Source organism: Amphiprion ocellaris, chromosome 6 (genome assembly GCF_022539595.1).
Source record: "Amphiprion ocellaris isolate individual 3 ecotype Okinawa chromosome 6, ASM2253959v1, whole genome shotgun sequence".
Taxonomy (NCBI): domain Eukaryota; kingdom Metazoa; phylum Chordata; class Actinopteri; family Pomacentridae; genus Amphiprion; species Amphiprion ocellaris.
Genome location: NC_072771.1, coordinates 5,264,020 through 5,283,210, shown reverse-complemented (window position 1 = coordinate 5,283,210; position 19,191 = coordinate 5,264,020). Strand labels below are relative to the sequence as shown.

The 19,191-nt window shown below is 37.6% G+C and overlaps 1 protein-coding gene across 1 annotated transcript in view; it reads right to left on the bottom strand.

Moving 5' to 3' along the window:
• LOC111565599 (protein unc-13 homolog B-like) overlaps window positions 1-19,191 on the bottom strand; it is a 279,044-nt gene that overhangs the window by 201,615 nt on the left and 58,238 nt on the right. Inside the window, exons 4-9 of the mRNA XM_055011386.1 lie at window positions 12,007-12,124; window positions 9,485-9,608; window positions 5,937-6,010; window positions 5,381-5,438; window positions 3,080-3,115; window positions 549-762 (exon numbers count right to left, since the gene is read on the bottom strand). Of these exons, the coding sequence (XP_054867361.1) occupies window positions 549-762; window positions 3,080-3,115; window positions 5,381-5,438; window positions 5,937-6,010; window positions 9,485-9,608; window positions 12,007-12,124 (624 nt within the window). The remainder of the gene's footprint in view (window positions 1-548; window positions 763-3,079; window positions 3,116-5,380; window positions 5,439-5,936; window positions 6,011-9,484; window positions 9,609-12,006; window positions 12,125-19,191) is intronic.

Sequence of the window (19,191 nt, the reverse complement as noted above, 5' to 3'; positions counted from 1 at the left end):
ATTCATTATCTTATTGTGATTTTGCTCAATCTGTATGTTTATGTTAGAGTAACGTTCAACATCTTCAGCTTTTTTCTGATTAATTTTTTTCATTTTCACTGCTTATATGATGAAAGCATCCATATCTGACATTCTATAAACTGGTACAAGCAAGTGTTTTAATATAATTACACCTAAATTGGCATGATTAAGATAAAATGTGTTGCATGTGCTACAGCACAGCTGTCTAAAGCTGTACCACTTGTGCTGTCAAATGGAATAACCACAGTGGTAGTTTATGCTTCTCTTGCTAAACTGACTCCTTAAAGCAAAAGCAAATATATATGAATACAAATGATCTCAGAATCCATGGTTGAGAGTGGTTGATTCAGGCCAATTCACTACTACTTTATACTATTTTAGTGCATTTCCTGTTATTTACGAGCTCTGCACATATACCTGACAACACCGAGTAGCCACAGGATTGTTATTCCTAAGTGGTGCTGCACTAATGAGGGCAGAGAGTTGTGTATTTGCTTGTGTGTCTCTCCGAGTGAGTGTGTGTTTACCTGGGTCCCCTCATTTCTCTATAGTCTAGCTCATAGCTTTGTACAGACTCGGACTCCCTGGACAAGGCTTGGTGTTGGACCCTGCGTCCTATCGGGTATTGGTGCACTGATGAATTAGTCTGGGAGGTGGTGTGGAACCGCGGAGGTCTGTTGCCGGTTTCACTGCGATAGTCGCTGTCTCGGTCATCCATCGCACTGTCATGGTCATCAAACGCTGTGAGGAATGAAAACACTTCAGCAAAGCATTGATAAGATAATTTCTAAAATTAATTATAACTTTCAAATTATACAGAATGGAAACTCTGAACAGCCTGTTGACATGATTTAAATTATTTGTCTCATAGCTGTTGTAAACAAACATAATGGACAGTCTGATCACTGCCCATCATTACTGTGAAACTCTCCATTCATCCATTTTATTCTTCTTCCATCGTGTTTTTGCAGTGCAGACATGTCATTGTTATACTGCAGAAACTTGCAAAGTGTAACTTTAAACGAGCTGAACTAGAAAACTTTTACACAGCTGTTATAAACAATTCTTCCAGGGAATCGTGCAGCAGAGAGTGGTGGGTGGATGGTTATGTAGACCGGTGTGAATCTGAATCATCTGCAGCTGCTAGTGGACTTCAGGGGAGGTAGGACTCCTGCTTTTACTCTTTCCGTTTAGATAGAACTGGTGGAAGCGGTACAGGTGGACAAATACCTTAGAGATCACTTGAATATTAACCCTCTGGACCCTGAAATGTGCTGGCAGGTTTGAAAGACGTGTTAAACATGACAAAAATCACAAAAAAACAGGTGTCCCAGTAGCTCAACTGGTTGAGTGGGAGACCCATAAAAAGGGGCTCTAGTCCCCGATGCAGTGGTCACAGGTTCGAATCCAGCCCATGGCCCTTTAGTGCAGGTCCTCATTCCACTGTCCTATACAATAAGGCCCAAAAAATACACAATTTACCAGAGCTACAAACTATAAAAACAGAAATATTTTGAAGTTTCTGGTGATCGTACTCATTTTGATAAGCCATTCTGTCAGAAAACATAATCAAATAAAGTTAAAAATCTTGCAGGTTTGAAAGCTTGTTATCTTTTCAAAACAACACCTAAATGACCCCATTTATCAGAGCCAGAAACTATAAAAACAGTATTTTCAAGTTTCTGCTCTGTGACACTTGGTTCTGTCAGAAAACGTAACCAAATCTAAGGTTAAAATCGTGATATTTCAGTAAAATCATGTCTCATTTAAAAATTCTCTAAAATTATAAACCTTCATCCAGTGGTCTCTGTTAAAATAAAAATAAAAATACACTACTTGCTGCAACCGACAACCAGCTCAGCTGCAAAAACTCACACAGGAGACGAGCATGGAAAAAAATTAAAGTAGGAAAAAGCAGCAAAATATCTCTAGTATTGTGGAGTCACCATTTTTTCAGTATTGGTGACACACGTGGACACTTTGAAAAATTGTGTACATGTTTATTCCAGTTTTTTTCAGAGAAACCAGAGAAATTCAACTTTTTTTGTACGATTTATGTCATTCTAACGCTGTTGTTACTGAGTGGAAGACATTTCTGTCTTCTTTCTCCTTCTTCATGGTTATTCTGTTTCCACAGAGGTGCAGGACTTTATATTCTAGTGAAAAATGAGCCCACAGCAAGTGAAAAATGTGTCAGCAGCACAAAAAAAGCCCAAAAACTTCTTGGAGGTCAGAGGGTTAAACTAGACTAGAACTGAAACTCTGCATCTCTCTTCAAGAAGAGGCAGCGTTGGTTCATTTTCCTGCAGAAACTCTAGTCCTTTAATATATGTGGCACCATGCTGTGGGTGCTTTAGGAGTATTTGGTGGCAGCTGTGGACTGCTGGGGTAAAAGCCTGAGGGCGGATGACACCAGAAGACTGAATAAACTCATTCAGAAGGCTAACGGGGTGGATGTGAACAATCTACATGCAGCATCAGAGACGAGGATGTTGTCAAAACTTTGCATAACTCGTCCGTCCACACAGAATAACTACAAGTGCCACTTATAGTCACAAGAAGTCCTTCATTCCTGTGGGACGTCCAGTTATATGATTCCTCTTTCTGCAGATTTATTTAAAAAAAAAAAAAAAAAAAAAAGTTTAAAATTTGAGCAACTGTTAAAACCGTTTATCTGCAGAAATGATTAAAGTTGTCAGATTCTCAAAAGCTAAGCAAAGCAGACAAGTAATAAACAGAGCAATTCAACATGAATCAAATCGATACCATTACATAAACAGACTTACAAACAATGAAAATGTTTGAATAAATAGCGCCCTCGTGGGGTAACAAGCAGATAATGCAAAGAGAGAAAGCTGAAAATGAAGGGCGCAAACAAGAAATTTCACTCCACGTCACATAAAATTGTTTGTATTTTTATCAGGAGGAAACAAGACAGTGAAACATCACTTAGAATGAAGATAAATGATGGATACAGACCAAACACACAGTGGACCTGATTTAAAATGAAAGGCAAGTCTGGTATCATGCGAGGTAAAAATACAACCACCATACATACTCTGCTGGTCACTCCATCCAAAATAACTCCAACTGCCTGCAGGCAAGTTTCCAAAGAAGAGAAGAAAACTTCATTAATAAAGACTCAAACCAGTAACAGCAACTGGTGATGGTTGGATGAGTGTGTAACATGGAGCTGAACACACAGAAATATCTAAAACTTGATGGTAATGATGGCCAGTGTTAGATAGATGAGAAGTATGTGAAGAAATGTGACGAAGCCAGATGAAGAAGAATGACTGGTAACTTCACACAGACACAATAAAACAAACAAAAAAAAGCATTTTCAAGTAAAGGTGGCGTAAGCTGATCTAATTCAGTATGTGTTTGTCATAAGATATGCTATTTGTTTTCTCTGTCTTTCAGACTATTTCACACATTCACCAGGTCTCAGAGACCTTTTTCATTGCAGTGATGGGTTTGTAAAAATACGCAATAAAGCGCACATAACATAATTTGAGGGATACAGCTATGCTATTTCTGTATTTTGAAATATATGTGAAATGAACATAACCAATTTATTTTTTTTTTTTAGGTTTATTGCACTTTTAAGCAATTTAATGCAGTAGTTAAGACATAAATCAATAAATATTATTCAAACTTGTGATTTAAGGGTTATATTGATGTAAAGCAAATAGAAATACTCCAAAAAGTTGCACTACAGTATATAAAAATCTAAGAATATGTCCTGGCGGAATTGCACAATGGGATATCTTAAAGGCTTAAATGGGAGACGAACATAGTATTTTGGGTAGAACCATCCAATGATGATCTGTCTTGTGGAAATTTATGCACAAAACATGAAAAAAGGGAGGAAATGGGAAGACTGGGGGAAAGTGGTTGGCCCTCTCCCTAAACAAAGACTTTCTCAGTAGGCTAGAGGTCATTAATTGAAACTATTGGATGACTAGCTGTTGTTTGTCAAATCATTTTAATGATCAAAATATATATTTATCGGGGGCTGCACAGTGACTTGGTGGTTAGCACTTTCATCTTGCAGCTAGAAGAAGCCTAGGTCACGTCCTGACCTCCCTGCGATCTTTCTGCATGGAGTTTGCTTGTTTCTCTGTACATCCGTGGCTTTTCTCCAGGTTCTCCAGCTTCCTCCCACAGTCCAAAAACATGCTGTGTTCAATTGGTGATTCTAAATTGTCTGTAGGTGTGAATGTGATTGTTTGTCTCTATACGTAGCCCTGTGATCGACTGGAGACCTGTCAGCTGGGATAGACTCCAGCCGACCCTAGTGAGGAATAAACGGTGTACAAATAACGGATGGATATCTATTGGGGAGCGTTGGGGAGAAAACGTTTTCAGCTCCAGAGCTGACACAAAGTGTTGCCAGTAGACTAAGACTGTTAACACTGTATATAATGAGACGTTTAAATGTAAATATTACAAGCAAACGCACAAAGCTAACCACAGCAACACTGACCAAAGTGGCATGATTCTGAATGTGTGAAGAGATCAGCCACAAGACTGAACATTTTGTTAAAAAGCTAAAACATACAGTGGATTTGGTTCAACAATGTGCCGCCAGCAAGCAGAAACTGCAAAGGTTTAATGCTGTTATTAGTCTGTTGTTGTCAAAAAAGACACTCGGCTGCTGCATCAGTGATCTGGGGGACCGTAAAAGCATCCAGAAAAGTTTTAACCAGCAGTGTCCGTCTTTTTACCAGCCCTCTCTGCATGCCAGCAGTTGAGTCTGACAACTTTGAGTTTTTCTTCTTGGGGTCGTCCTTCACCTTCTGAAATGATCCCACATTTTGGATTTTCCCGTCCACCTGTTGACATTTCTATCTCTTCTAATAACCACAGAAAGAAGCTGTATAACCAATAATGTCTGTCTGCGATTGGATTAGTATTTTCACTATCTTTGGATTTTTATTATTAACCTACAGACTGAGCAAAACTTGGTCAACTAAGATCCCCCTATTGAGAAATAATTGGTTAATTATTAGGGAGAAGCACCTCGATACTCAAAAGGCTTAATAGTTCTATATAACTATCATTAACAGTGGCTGATGCATCTAAAAATCAGGCTTGATTACTTTTCTGTAATGAGTGAGGATTCCAAGTCATAATTTACTTTAAAAAAAAAAAAGATGATCTGAAGTAGGATTAAATGAATTACTCACACCCAGAATTTCTTTTCCTGCTCTCCAAAAAAGGTTTGTCCAAAGTCACCACAGAGAGTTGACAGAATAATGAACAAAGTACCCACAAAACACAAACATATAAAACAAAGATGAATGAAAATGCTGTGGAATGAATTTGTTCAACACTTTTTTATCTTTCTACTTACAGCACTGGGAGGGAACAGACACCATTCTTCTTCTCTGGACCTCTTCCTGTAGTGGATACTGGAAAAAACACACAAGAAGAAGAGAAAGAGAACATATTAGAAAGCAAAAAAGATTTTTTAGTACTGTGACAAATCTTTCTGTGTTGTAATGACTATTATTCGTCATTAGGTGGCAGCAGAAAGCAACACAAACTTCCACATTACTGAGAAGGAAGAACAGTGGGGAATAATATTTAATGAAAGTACATAAATATGGAGAAAACCTGCAAAAATGCACAAAATAGGAGTCTGAAGATGAAACTTAATAGCAAGCTTGTAAACACTTGCACAAAACAATCAGATATTTATTTAAATTATAAACTTATTAAAATATGGACTTAAATGAAAATCAGCCAAGATTTTAGGTGCAGTATTTGTTGTTACTATGAAAGCTGCAGTTGTAGACATATATATTCAGTAAATAAAAGATTCTTGGACAACTTCTACTCTTTTTTTCCACTCTTTATTAATTCATAACTTACATCAAACATCATTTGGATATTTTTAGTGAGCTCACCTCGTCGTGTATCCTCATGGTGTTGATCCGCTCCAGTTTACTGGTCCAGTACTGAGCCTCGTCCTCTGGGATGTCTGGAAGAAAAATGGATTCAAAGTGAGGAAAAATTAAAAGAGTGATGAGAAAACGTGGCAGAGAGTGTAAGAAGAGAGGAGATCCAGATGCATGGGATGGAGGGATTTGTTGAGAACAGAGAAGGTAAATAATGGAGGACGAAGGGGAGAATAGAAGGAATCAAGCTCCACCCTCCCTCAGTCCTCCATCTCATCAACTTCTATCCATGTTGCCCGATGGTTTAAAATCTTATATTCATGCTGTGTTTAAAACCTCATGAGAAGTTTTCCTTTTGGGGGCCCAGAAATAGGATTAGCAGCCAACTCAGGAGGATCAGATTCCACCCAAAAACAATGTAGAAGACAAGAAAAGCACAGGAATTAAGAAAAAATGTGAAAGCAGAGGTGCAGTTTACTAGCAGTTCCCAAAGTGGGGATTGAAAGCCTCTTGTGGATTGCAAGATATCAAACTAAATTTAAAAAAAAAACAATCAAAAATGACATATTTTGGCTATAATTGTTACAAAAGATGACAATAATAAAATAAAAATTTGAGTTTGTGGCTCCTACAAACTGTATTTTGACTCTGTGTACAGTTCATTTAATTTTATTTGCTTGCATAGTTCTGTGCGGATATATTTCCACACTTGTCACTGCATTTTCTGAATTTTTGTACTGTAAAAAGTATCCAAAGATTCGTATAAGTGCCTATGTATACTTCTAAGACATGCATTTGTGGTTTAAAGTCTAAATTTGACAGTCAACATTAGCTAAATATTGATTTATTAAAGTTTAAAGGGTAGTTAAAAGGTAATATTTGGGTGCAACAACCCAAAATGTATTTTCACAAGTATATTTCTATGCATATCATGGTATTCTTACAATATTTTTTGGTGCTTTTGATGAAGTAATTGCAGTTTTCGCAAGTCAGCTTTGAATAAAATGCAAAAACTAGTTTTAAAAGCTTGTTTCACGATCCATGTTGTGAATTCTGCATCTTAAAAGTAATAAAAGCTGTCAGATGAATGTAATTGAGTAGAAAGTGGAATATTTCCCTCTGAGATGTAGATGTACAAGTACATCTACATCTCTACTCTAATTGAGTAAATATACTTTGTACTTGGGTGCAAACACAACTTTATGTTCTCAGGAAACTTCTGGAGTTACAATCTGCATCTTTTTTTTGTATGATTTCTGAACAAATTTACAGAGTGAATATTTATTCTGATGGATGACATCCCGGGAAAGTGTTAAAAATGTGTGTCGATCTGCTAAACTCCACCTCGCAGCTCAAAACATGATATTTGTGAACCTGTTTGTATGTTTCAGGATGAAAAAGATGCAACTTGCTATCGATTGGTACCCTGGATGTCACCCAGTTTTCAAACAGGATCTGTCAGAGGTTGCTAAAACAAAGAAACTACTATCTTATCTCCATCTTCAGGCCCTGATCTTTGGGTCCAGTTGGGGGACAGAACGCTGCCTTCTCTGACAGCTGCTTCAGATTAAAATCTCAGAGGAAACAAACTGGCCCTTAGAAATGTTGCTATTTATGTGATTCCACTCCAGAAATAAAAACAGCCATGAGACATAAAAATAAAGCACGCGGAGGACTATTTAGGAGCAAAACATTACCTTGAATAAACCAGTTATTAAAACTTTATGAACCCTGGTGGTGCTTCCACCAGCTCTAACAGACAGGAGGGTTATAAAACATGAGTCAACTTTAACTGCTGAAGTGAAGAGAAATAAATGTTACACCAAACACATGGAGGGTTATTTTTGCATGTTGTTTTGAGTCTAATCTTTATGCAAAAGAAAGAAAATAATGAACCCTACTTGGTCTTACACAGCTGAGCTATCTGAGAATGACATAACAAATTTGTAATTTTTTTCAAGTTTTTTCACCTTCATATAAATTTTCTTAAGACTGGAGATCTTATTTTGAAGAGGAGAGGATTATTGTGAAAATACCAATCCCTCTCGTGTTTAGTCTTTATGAATTCTACAAAGTTTTAAAGTGAAATTGGTTTTAAAACTGCTCAGTGTACTAGAATTTTGTCAGGTTTTATTGATCGTTTTTTTTATTCCCATGAATGGTTAAAGGTCCAGTGTGCAGAATTTAGAGGATTCATTGGCAGAAATTGAACATAATGTTCAAAATGATGTTTTTGTTCGTGTGTTATCACTTGTAAATATGATTAGTTGTGTTTATTTGCTTGGGATAATGATTCTATATCTACCCATCTTCCGTGGGGTCCACATTGTTTCTACAGCACGTTCCCCAACACACTTTATTGCTATTTATTTATTTCTACATATACTTTATTGATCCCACAAGGGGAAATTCTCTTTTCGCTTTAAAAGGGAGGTTGAAGTTAGTTATATTCACTTGGTTGCAATCTGCAAACTCACCACTAGATGGCACTGAAACCTTCACACTGGTCCTTTCAGTCTGTGTTGACAGTGGTGGTGAGAATATAACTCAGATTACTGTTTGTTAGTTAACATAAGACTTCCAGAGACTTAGAAAGACTTACAGAACTCTATTAGAGTCATCTAATATTAATGAAAGAGTATCATGTTGTTAGGATTTTAAAAGGAGAGTTATTATATGATACAGAACCATCAGTTTAATCTCACTATTTAGTGTCAATTCTTATCTTCATCATAAGTGATAACCACACTTGCCGCATCTTGCTTTTCTTCACAACAGTCTAGAATATCCATGTCTTCCACCATCTCATTAGATAATACTCGCAGAATTTTTTTATGTTAACCTTTTTATCAAGGAAAACAAATATTTTGAATTATCAGATTGTCATGTTTCTATACGTATCTCACCTTAAAGTGCTTTTAATAATTGTGTAGGGATGATTGTGTCAAATCTGGCAATATCTGGCAAAACTGGGAGAAATATGTACTTAGTTAACATTCATAAATGTCAATATTTCATTAACTGAGACTACTTGTAGAGGCAGCAAACCAGACAAATGTTTGCACCCCAATTATCCATTATCCATTAAATAAATATGCTGATATGTGTACAATTCACAGACATTAACATATGTAGACATTAATATATCGATGCAATGATGAGTTCGTGAGTAACTAAAACAACAGTAATGGTTGTGAGGATGGCTATAGAGCTGAATGCAATTTGATGTCAGTTAAAAAATATTATTTCTCGCCAACACTATCATATTGGAAAGGACAAATCGTGTTTCATTTTAAATATGCTACAGCTTGCTGCAATAAATACTTCAACTGGGAAAAGGTATGTGAATTTGGAAGGAAAGTTCTCTAACGGTGAAGAAACAACCATTATTCAGCCAAAGATAACATAAAATCTGTGTTTACTTGTATCAACTCTTAAACAGAGAAATATTAGACAAGAACTAAGATAGAAACATCAAAATCATCCTTCTGTCAAACCTTCTGATGTTTCTGAGTAGTTTGTGACTACAGTTTGCGTGTTTGGGTACGTATACACACCAAACGGCAGCTCAAATCTGGTGTCCAGCAGCACTTGGTGTGAAGTCGGGTTTGTGGTTCCACAGATCTCATCCTCCCTCATTAGGACCTCAGAGTCCAGAGACGTCCACTCTCCTGGTCCCTCCTGAGGACAAAAATACAAAGAGGTCAACAAGGAAAACAAAACAGAGTAAAAAAAAAAGTTGAGTCATTGAGAAACAAAGCTACAATGTGATAACTATTCAATAAATCTAAGCAAAGATGAAAAGCTGAAGAAGTGAGGAACAACATTGGCAGGTTACAGGTGATAGCAGGAATGTCTACTGAGTGCAGGAGTCAAAAACTGATCAGTAACAACCCAGACGCAAAGACGCAAAGATCCAAAATAGGTTCCTCTGAGTGGCCCTGAAAAATTGCCGCGTGGGTTTGAAGACAAATGTTGATTGGTTAAACTCAGAAATGCGATTTTTCCGCCCTTTTCGTGTCCTCTGTGAGCAGCAACATAAAATTCATCATACAGGCTAATACGACAAACACTATACAGTAGGTCCTCGGTTTACAACATCTTCAACCTACGGCGTTTCATGGTTACTTCACCATGCCCCATAAATTTATTAAGAAAGTCTTGTTCCATCATTTCGACATACAGCGTTTGCAACATTAAAACAAATTTCCCGTGGGAACTAGTTGGCGAATACCTCGTTACGTGGCGCTATATGAGGACACTGCTTTGTTTACATTCGCCGGTTGTACGCCACCTTGGATTGTGCTACATTCGCTTTATTTCATTTGTGCTGTTTTGTTGGAAACTTTTTGTCCTTCATTATGGCCCCCAGGCGTAAATCAGACTCTTCTGATGGCAGTGCTTCGAAGAAAAGGAAAGCCATCTCCATGGAAGAGAAATTAGATATAATAAAACGCTCGGAAAAGGGCGAAACACTGACGAACATCGGCCGGTTGCTTGGCCTAAGCCTGAGTTACGACTAACAGAGAAAATCACGTTATGTCGCGCCATAGGAACGAAATTCCGACTTAATGTCGAGACCCCCCCTGTATTGTTCTGTTTCCCACATGCTCATAGAACTGACGTTATGTCCAGTAGCTTCTATATGTTGTTGTTGTTTGGTCATGACCCTACATTGCAATGGAAACAAAAAGGCTAAAAGGGTAGGTTTTGGGGTCATTCCTGTAGAAAAAATAACCCCACCTTGTATCTTCATCAAGCTCCAGTAGTGGAAAGTCACCTGTTGATATCTTTGACAGATGACCTACTATATTTAATAAAGTCGGACTGGCAGCTTCAGATTTTTAAACACCTCAAATAAACTTGTGTCTGTGAACTTTGCCCCTTATGTCTTCCAACCAGAGTTGGAAAACATCAGGGGCACCAGAGTTGCAGGGTGCTTTACGAAGAAAGAGCAACAATAAAACATCAAGAAAAGACAATAAAACATGAGAGAAGACATTATGAAATATTACACAAATGCTGGTGCATCATTTTCCTTAATATGGGAATATTTTTTATTATCAGACCACAGTTTGGTGTGAGCAGGCCACTGCTGAGAACCTTTTATGACACTGTGGTGGAATCCATGGTCTTCTATGCAGTGATGTACTGGGGAGGGGGATGCTCTGAGCGTGATAAGAACAGACTAAACAGACTGATAAAAAGAGCAGCTCAGTCTGTGGCTGATCCCTGGACTCCATGGAGGTGGTGGGGGAGAGGAGGGCTCTGGATAAACTGTCTTCCATCATAGGAAACACCTCCCACCCTCTGCATCAGACTGTGAACTCCTTAAGAAGCGCCTTCAACAACAGACTGGTTCACCCTAGGTGGAAGAAGGAACACTTCCGCAGGTCGTTTATTCCAGCATCTGTTAGATTGTACAACGCCGCACTATAAACTCCACTGTGTACCGTTTACTGCTGCACTTTTTCTCTTCCCCCATTTTAGACCGGCATCCTCCTACTTATGTGCAATAACTGATACCTCATCCTGTTGTACATAATCTTCTACATGATATTTATAAGAAAAAAAAAAGAATCATCTCTATATAATGTTTTTTTTTCTGCAATTTTTGCACTGTGTTTCTTTTTCTTATCTATTCTGCACTGCCTTTATACTTTTTCTTTGGAGCTGCTGTAACGGTGAACTTTCCCCACTGTGGGATCGCTAAAGTTTATCCTTATCCTTATCCTTATCCTCATTTGTTGGCATAAAATTCAGTTTTGAGGAGACTTTTCATGTAGTTTTATGTAAATTCTCAGGAAAATTAAACATTATATCTTGTAAAGGACTTGATATACTAGTTTAGGATTTCATAGATACCATTTTAAATATCCATAGTTTGTAATAAAAATAGCTTCAAGCAAATCAAGCAGGAGGCTCGTGATGATTTGAGGTAGAATAATGATAAATTGAGGTTGTTTGGTCATACACTGTGATTCTTAGGACTTCAGTGCAAATAAAAAACCAGACTGTGTCCCTTGTGTTCATGTTCGTGAAGACAAAACGATGAAAGTGTGTATTTGAGATGCGTTACCTCGTCAGACTGTCGGATGGAGTCAAGGGGTATCAGTGCCGTTCCGATCATCGTGTCCCAGATCAAACCTTTGTTCCACAATTCCACCACCAGACCCGACTCCAGATGATTGATCTCGCTGCAGAAACACACAATAACTATGTTATATACACATTTAGAGTTTAAAAATCCACATATTCCGCTGTATATTCTAAATAAACATAATCTGTGACTCAACAAAGACTGACCTGCCACTGAATTAGCAGCTAAGAACATGAAACCAAACTACATAAAGCTCCTTTTTGAGATAAAAACAGCCAAATGACGTTTTACTATACACTACCGTTCAAAAGTTTGGGGTCACCCAAACAATTTCATGTTTTCCGTGAAAACTCACACTTTTATTCATGTGCTAACATAACTGCAAAAGGGTTTTCTAATGATCAATTAGCCTTTCAACACCATTAGCTAGCACAGTGTAGCATTAGAACACAGGAGTGATGGTTGCTGGAAATGTTCCTCTGTACCTCTATGGAGATATTCCATTAAAAATCAGCTGTTTCCAGCTACAATAGTCATTTACCACATTAACAATGTCTACACTGTATTTATGATCAATTTAGCGTCATCTTCATTGAAAAAACTGCTTTTCCTTCAAAAATAAGGACATTTCTAAGTGACCCCAAACTTTTGAATGGTAGTGTATATTAGCACTGCAGTATGTATAGGTTTGACCCAGAAGATTCTGTCACATTTCCAGAAGACCAAAAATAAATCTATGAAAGAACCAAAATGCAGGATTGGTAGCACAAGCGTTTCAACAGTTCCATTACAAAAAATGAAGAGTTACAGGAACAACTGGAATGCCAAGACTACCATGATATATATGGTCTTTACAACTGCATGTAAACTTTTGTAAACTCTCCAAAAAGCAAAGATGGCAGCATTCCAATCAATAAATTCTACTGAATCGAAATGATTACGGCTGAACAACTACTGCAGCTTCCAAACTGTGCAATAACAGACAAAACTGGCACATGCCATTGTTTTAAAAATAAACTTTTCAACTTTTCATGAAAAAAATAACATAAAATAGCATCACTAATGCAGTCTTGGCGTCAGTGAGTGTGTTGCAGTTTTCTGTGGATTTGACTCTATAATGAAGTGAGAATACTTTCATTTACTGCAGGGTAGAAACAGAGTAGGAGGTGTAGATTCTCTCTGAATTCATTCAGCTGTCATGTGATCTGCGTTGATGTTTCACCTAAGCGTGTTACAAATGTGAGTGTCGTAGAAACTGGAATCAGGTGCTTCTTTGCAAAATCACTCACTCTTACAACTGTTTAAATGCATGTCGAGTCGACGTGGCAAAAGGGAGGCTTTGGTAGGCAGTTATAGTGGAGAAACAAATGTTTATCCTGAAGAGACGTCTTTCATCGAGTGTTGTGACATATAAACACTGTATGTTTGGGGGTGCCAGTTGGATTTGGCAAGAGTTGCAGCTGTGCAGCACGTTTTAAGTCACTGATGTCACCTAAGATTGACGCTTCAACCATCAGTCCTCGGGGTTCTTCCTCACAACTCGTTCTCACATTCTCCCTGGAATGAGCTAAGATGTGACTAACAGATGCAAGTGAGGAAACCTGCTAGGATGACGAAAAGCACCCATGATGTTTTGATTGAGGCTTGCACCTGAGGAACCTGAAGCTCACAATTTGATTTAGGTTAAGATAGTATCAGGAAGTCAAGAGATTTATCTTTGAGGAAAAAATCTTACATCGATTCATCCGTTTCATTCTACTTTCCAGTTACTCATGGAAGATCCCAGGAGTTCCCAGGCCAGATGAGATATGCAACCCTTCCTGAAGAACTTCTGTCTGACATTTTGCATGGACTTCCAATTGGGAAGAGACCTCGAAGCCAACCTAGAACTCTCTGGAGGGATAATATATCTCATCTGTCCTGACCTGGGAGGCCAGATGAGATGTAATATCCCTCCAGAGAGTTCTAGGTTGGCTTCAGTGAAGCTTTCCTTCCAGTTGAACTTGAAATTCTTGAATTTCCCTCAGGATCAGTAAAGTGCCTGAACATGCCCAGAAAACCTCTAAAGTAAAAATGAATCATACTCAGCTGGTTTCTGTTCACTGTTGCCACAACCAGGTTTAGACTACGCTCTGCATTATTTACATTCCTTGGCTGAGGAGTTCCTGCTAGCTTCATTTGAAAGAAATAATAAAAGAATGTTTGAGGAACATTTGTATCATCTTGTTTGATTCTTGGTTAGACCTCTGAACACAATCCTGGTGTCTAAGTGCTCCCCTGTTACCTGAAATATTCAATCTGCAGTTCTCTGCTTTATTATGCTTTAAGAAAAAACAAAAGACTAATATCGATGCACCTTGATTGCTGTAGGTAGGGTGTCAGAGCCCAGAAATCCTACAGAAGACACTCATTTTGGCCACTTCTATCTCATTCTTTCAATCTCTACCCAAAGCCCATGACCATAGTTGAGGTTTAGAACATAAATCAAATGGTAAATCAAGAGTTTTGCCTTCCAGTTCGGCTCCCATTTCACCACAATGGCTCAATACAAAGCCTGCATAACAGTTGTGGTGGAAAAAGTGATCTACATGTGTTATTTTTGTTATGTTTCAATCATCTGTTTACGTCATTTTCAATGCATTTCCTAACAGTAACAGTAATCATAATGGCATGAATAGCTAATTTTTTTATATCATTTGTTGTTATGTGTTCTTTCTTACAGATTTTTAACTTACATACTAGACTGAAGCAATGTTCAGAACATTCAAAACAACCACAAAAGCCTTTCCACTGTTCTCTCCATTGGGTTGATCTTGAACGAAGACACATTATTTCTTTCATTCTTTTTCCAGATTCTTTTTCATTGCAACGAACAGAATCTTATTTTCCAAGCAACAGAAAGTCCCTAATCTTCCAACCAGGCCTCCAATGCAAATAGTATCTGATTCTTCATCATCTGCTGGACAGCATAAATCATCAATAATCGTGGATGGAGGATTCTAATTGGCAATCTGAGGGGGAGGACGCTGAAAATAGGACTGATAGATTGACACTTATATAAAAACTTATAGAAATTCAGTTATTTTTCTCTGCAGGGGTGATAAATTCCCATCTGTTTTCAATAAATAAAATGTTATTAAAGTCTCTGAGTATTTTTTTTTAAATTCATGTTTCATCTACTACACAAATTGACATCTTAAACAGGATCACAAGACACATATAAGCCTAGAATTGGACGAATTTTTCAGAAACAATCATTTCAACATCTTTCATTCACTGATTTCTGAATGAAAGCTTTCATACGTGGTGTTTTCTTATTAATGATCAAGCAGCTGAAGTTAACAGCACACAACAAAGATAAAATAAATGTAAACTTGCTCCGTATTTAACCCATTCTTTTATACACTCAGGGGCGCTTTTCACAACCTCAGTACAACAGTACAGTTTCTGCTCTCATCAGGTCAGTGAGTGCGTCGGCTTCATCCTAAAGCAGCGAAGGCTGACAGCCATCATTTTCTGACAGATCAGGCTGAAAGAAAAGAAGCAGCCGAAACGTCTCACCTCCTCATCTGCATATTCATATTCACCCTCCCATTCATATTCATCTCTGCTCAGTTTGGCTGTCAGTCAGCACCGATGACACTTCACAGCTGGGATGATGATGGAGGATGAGGATGGTGGAAGAATCAAGGTGGAAACTGAGTGATATTGTGTGTGTGTGTGTGTGTGTGTGTGTGTGTGTGTGTGTGTGTGTGTGTGTGTGCGTGCATGCGTGCGTGTGTGTGTGATGATGTTCCTGTGTTAATTAGCATTAGAAAACTCCATTCACGTGTTTGCTTGTTTACATGCTTGTGTGGCCGTGAAGTATCTGTAAAAGCTTCTGCTACCATGTAGAAGAGATCATGTCATGTCAGTTATATTTCTTGAATTGAGAGAAGGTTGTTCCTCACAACTCGTTCTCACATTCTCCCTGGAATGAGCTAAGATGTGACTAACAGATGCAAGTGAGGAACCTGCTAGGATGACAAAAAGCACCCGTGATGTTTTGATTGAGGCTTGCACCTGAGGAACCTGAAGCTCACAATTGGATTCAGGTTAAGATAGTATCAGGAAGTCAAGAGATTTATCTTTGGGGGGTAAAAAATCATCTTACATCCATTCATCCTGTTTCTTCTGCTTTCCAGTTACTCATGTGAGATCCTGAGGTGTTCCCAGGCCAGATGAGATATGCAACCCTTCCTGAAGACCTTCTGTCAGAGGTTTTGTATCGACTTCCAACTGGGAGGAAACCTCAAAGAAAACCTAGAAATCCGTGGAGGGATTGTACATCTAATCTGGCCTCCCAGGTCAGGCCAGGTGAGATGTATAATCCCTCCAGAGAGTTCTATGTTGGCTTCAGTGGGATTTTCCTTCCAGTTGGACCTGAATTTCTTGAATTTCCCTAAGGATCAATAAAGTACCTATCTACCTACCTTCCTGAGAAGTGAAATGAGAGCAGAGGCTTACAAAATGAACATTTTCTAACTCTAATTGTTGAACAATTTGTGGTTATTTTAAAGATTTTCCTGTGTTGTTAAAGGGATAGTTCGGGATTTTTGACATGAATCTCTATGGCATCCCTATCATTCGTAACGTACACTCTCACTGTCTTACCCCCGACAGTGTCCCGTGAGCCTGCTGCGTACATGTGTTGATATCAACACATGTACGCAGCAGTCAGCTGGAGGACAACGCGCATTGATACGACGGGACAGGAAGTAGTGCCAAGTGATTACGTGGTGTGACTTTTTCGTGAAAATGGGTTTTGTGATGCAAATAAATCACTCTTTTGAACACATGCTGTTTTTAGAAGAAATACGTTTTATTTAAGTGACCCTGGAAACCTGCCGGACTACTTTCGCCGCGACCAGAACCGGACCAGAACTCGGCTCACGGGACACTGTCGGGGGTAAGACAGTGAGAGTGTACGTTACTAATGATAGGGATGCCATAGAGATTCATGTCAAAAATCCCGAACTATCCCTTTAAATTATAGATAATAATTAGCAAAAAAAAAAAAAGGGAAAAACAGTATTAATTTACACATTGACTGTAAGAAAACTGCCAAAAAATTGTAACAATAGTATTGTGGAAAATAATTGTTTGTTCTTTTTAATGTTTGACTGTAAAACTGTTCTATTTTTATGAGCAAAAAATATTATTTTTATGGAATTTATCATTCAAAAAATAAATATAAATACTAAGATTGAAAAGGGTGATTTTACAGATTTTCTACATTTGTTAAATTGCACATATTATTTCAGAAAATCACATAAAAAAATATTAACTTGCATGTTGACTGTTTAAAGCAAAAAAAAAAGGGCCAAAACAGTAAATACAGTCCACATTAAAAACCTATATTTGTACAAATGGTGATTCAATATTTTACAACTATTAGCTGTAAAATTCCATTATATTTTCCATATCAAAATCAGCAAAAATCTTTACGATTTTACAGATATTTGTTTTTTATTTAATTAAGAAAAAATTAACTATATTATTGTATATAATATATTTCAGTAATTTAAATACAGCAAATCAATGTAATTTTACAGCTACTTACTGTTAAAAAATTTGTAAAAAATACTGATATTTCATTATTTATTGTCTGTAATTCAACAAAATTGGGAAAATTGTTTTAAAAAAAAAAAAAAAAAACAGTAAATTGTTCAGTAAAGTTCCAGTTATCACAGTCAGCTGATAAAAAAAAATAGCATTTATTTAAAGTCCATCTCTAGGAATTAACTAATTTAACATCTAAAAATTGTGTAAATCTGAAAAAAGTGTGAACACTATAGGTGCCATTTTTTAGGCGTCTTAAAGTGTCTTGAAAAGCAATAGTTAAGTATTATTATATATATAACGTGTGGATGTAACCACAGTATGTGAGCTGAGTTTGCTCTTGTTTTTTTCCTGGCCTCCCTTATTTATAGCCAAAGTGCAGAAACCCTATTTTGGACAATTTCTCTGTTTTTTCATCCCTTATAGGTAGTCTGTTTCTGGCATATTGTGGCATTATAGGAGTTTCAAAAGGTGAATCTGAAGTAGTTTATTACGTAACATGACAGTAAGACCAAATGAGCTGGTTTAAAGACAGAAAAAAAAAGCCTGATGATCTACTGCCTGATTTTAATCCATGAGATTATTTAGTCGAAGCAACAAAACCCACAGGATCAGAAAAAAGTCTGACGTTGTCCATCCTGTCTATGACTCATGCTGGATATGTTTGTCCTGTAGCTTTACATCCGACTATGGCATATGCCCTCCATCAGAGCCCATCCATTATTGAAGGACTGGTTTGTTGTAAAAGGGGAATAAAAATGGTGTATTTTTACCACTCAGACAGACATACATCAGCCCGCACACCTACACACAGCCATCTAGTGTTTAAGAGCACAAAACTGAAAGGAGAAAGGTGGCAGGAAAGTGTGTTGAGGCTTGATAGAAATTATGGTGTGTGACGGAAAGATTCAGGCACTTTGTGGGGGGAACAACAGGTGAAGTCGCTGCTTTTTATCCTGCGAGGAAAAGCTTTACGTAAGCAAGGAAGCAGCGCACAAGAGAATCTGCTAAATGAACAGCATGTTATTACATATTTGTGTTTATTCATGCTTAAATTAATGATATTGGTATTTAAGTGCTGTTTATATGGTAACAGAGTCAGGCAGGATGCACAGACATACAAGATTGAAACCAGTTTATTATGGCTTTCAGACTTGGTTGGTTCTGCATGTACAGAGGTCCACTGTGTTTTTCTGGAGTTTTGCTGAAATTTACATGCTGGTTTTGAAAGTGGACAAAGGAACAAGGAATTTTGCCCAATTATATGGTTCCAGTTGTGAGAATGCTGGAAGCATTCACAACAAATATGAAATTAGAATTACAACGGGGAAACCGCATCGGGAAAGTGTAACTCGTTTGATGTAATTAAGCACAAGTTTAATTGAAAATGTGACCAGCACTATAATATTAAAACTGTTTTGATGAGATGAGACGAGATGAGATGAGGAGAGGTCAGATGAGATAAGATGAGATATGAGGTGAGATTAGACAAGAGATAAGAGATTAGATGAGGAGGCATAGTATTAGATAAGAGAAGAGGAGAGATAAGATGAGAGATGAGGA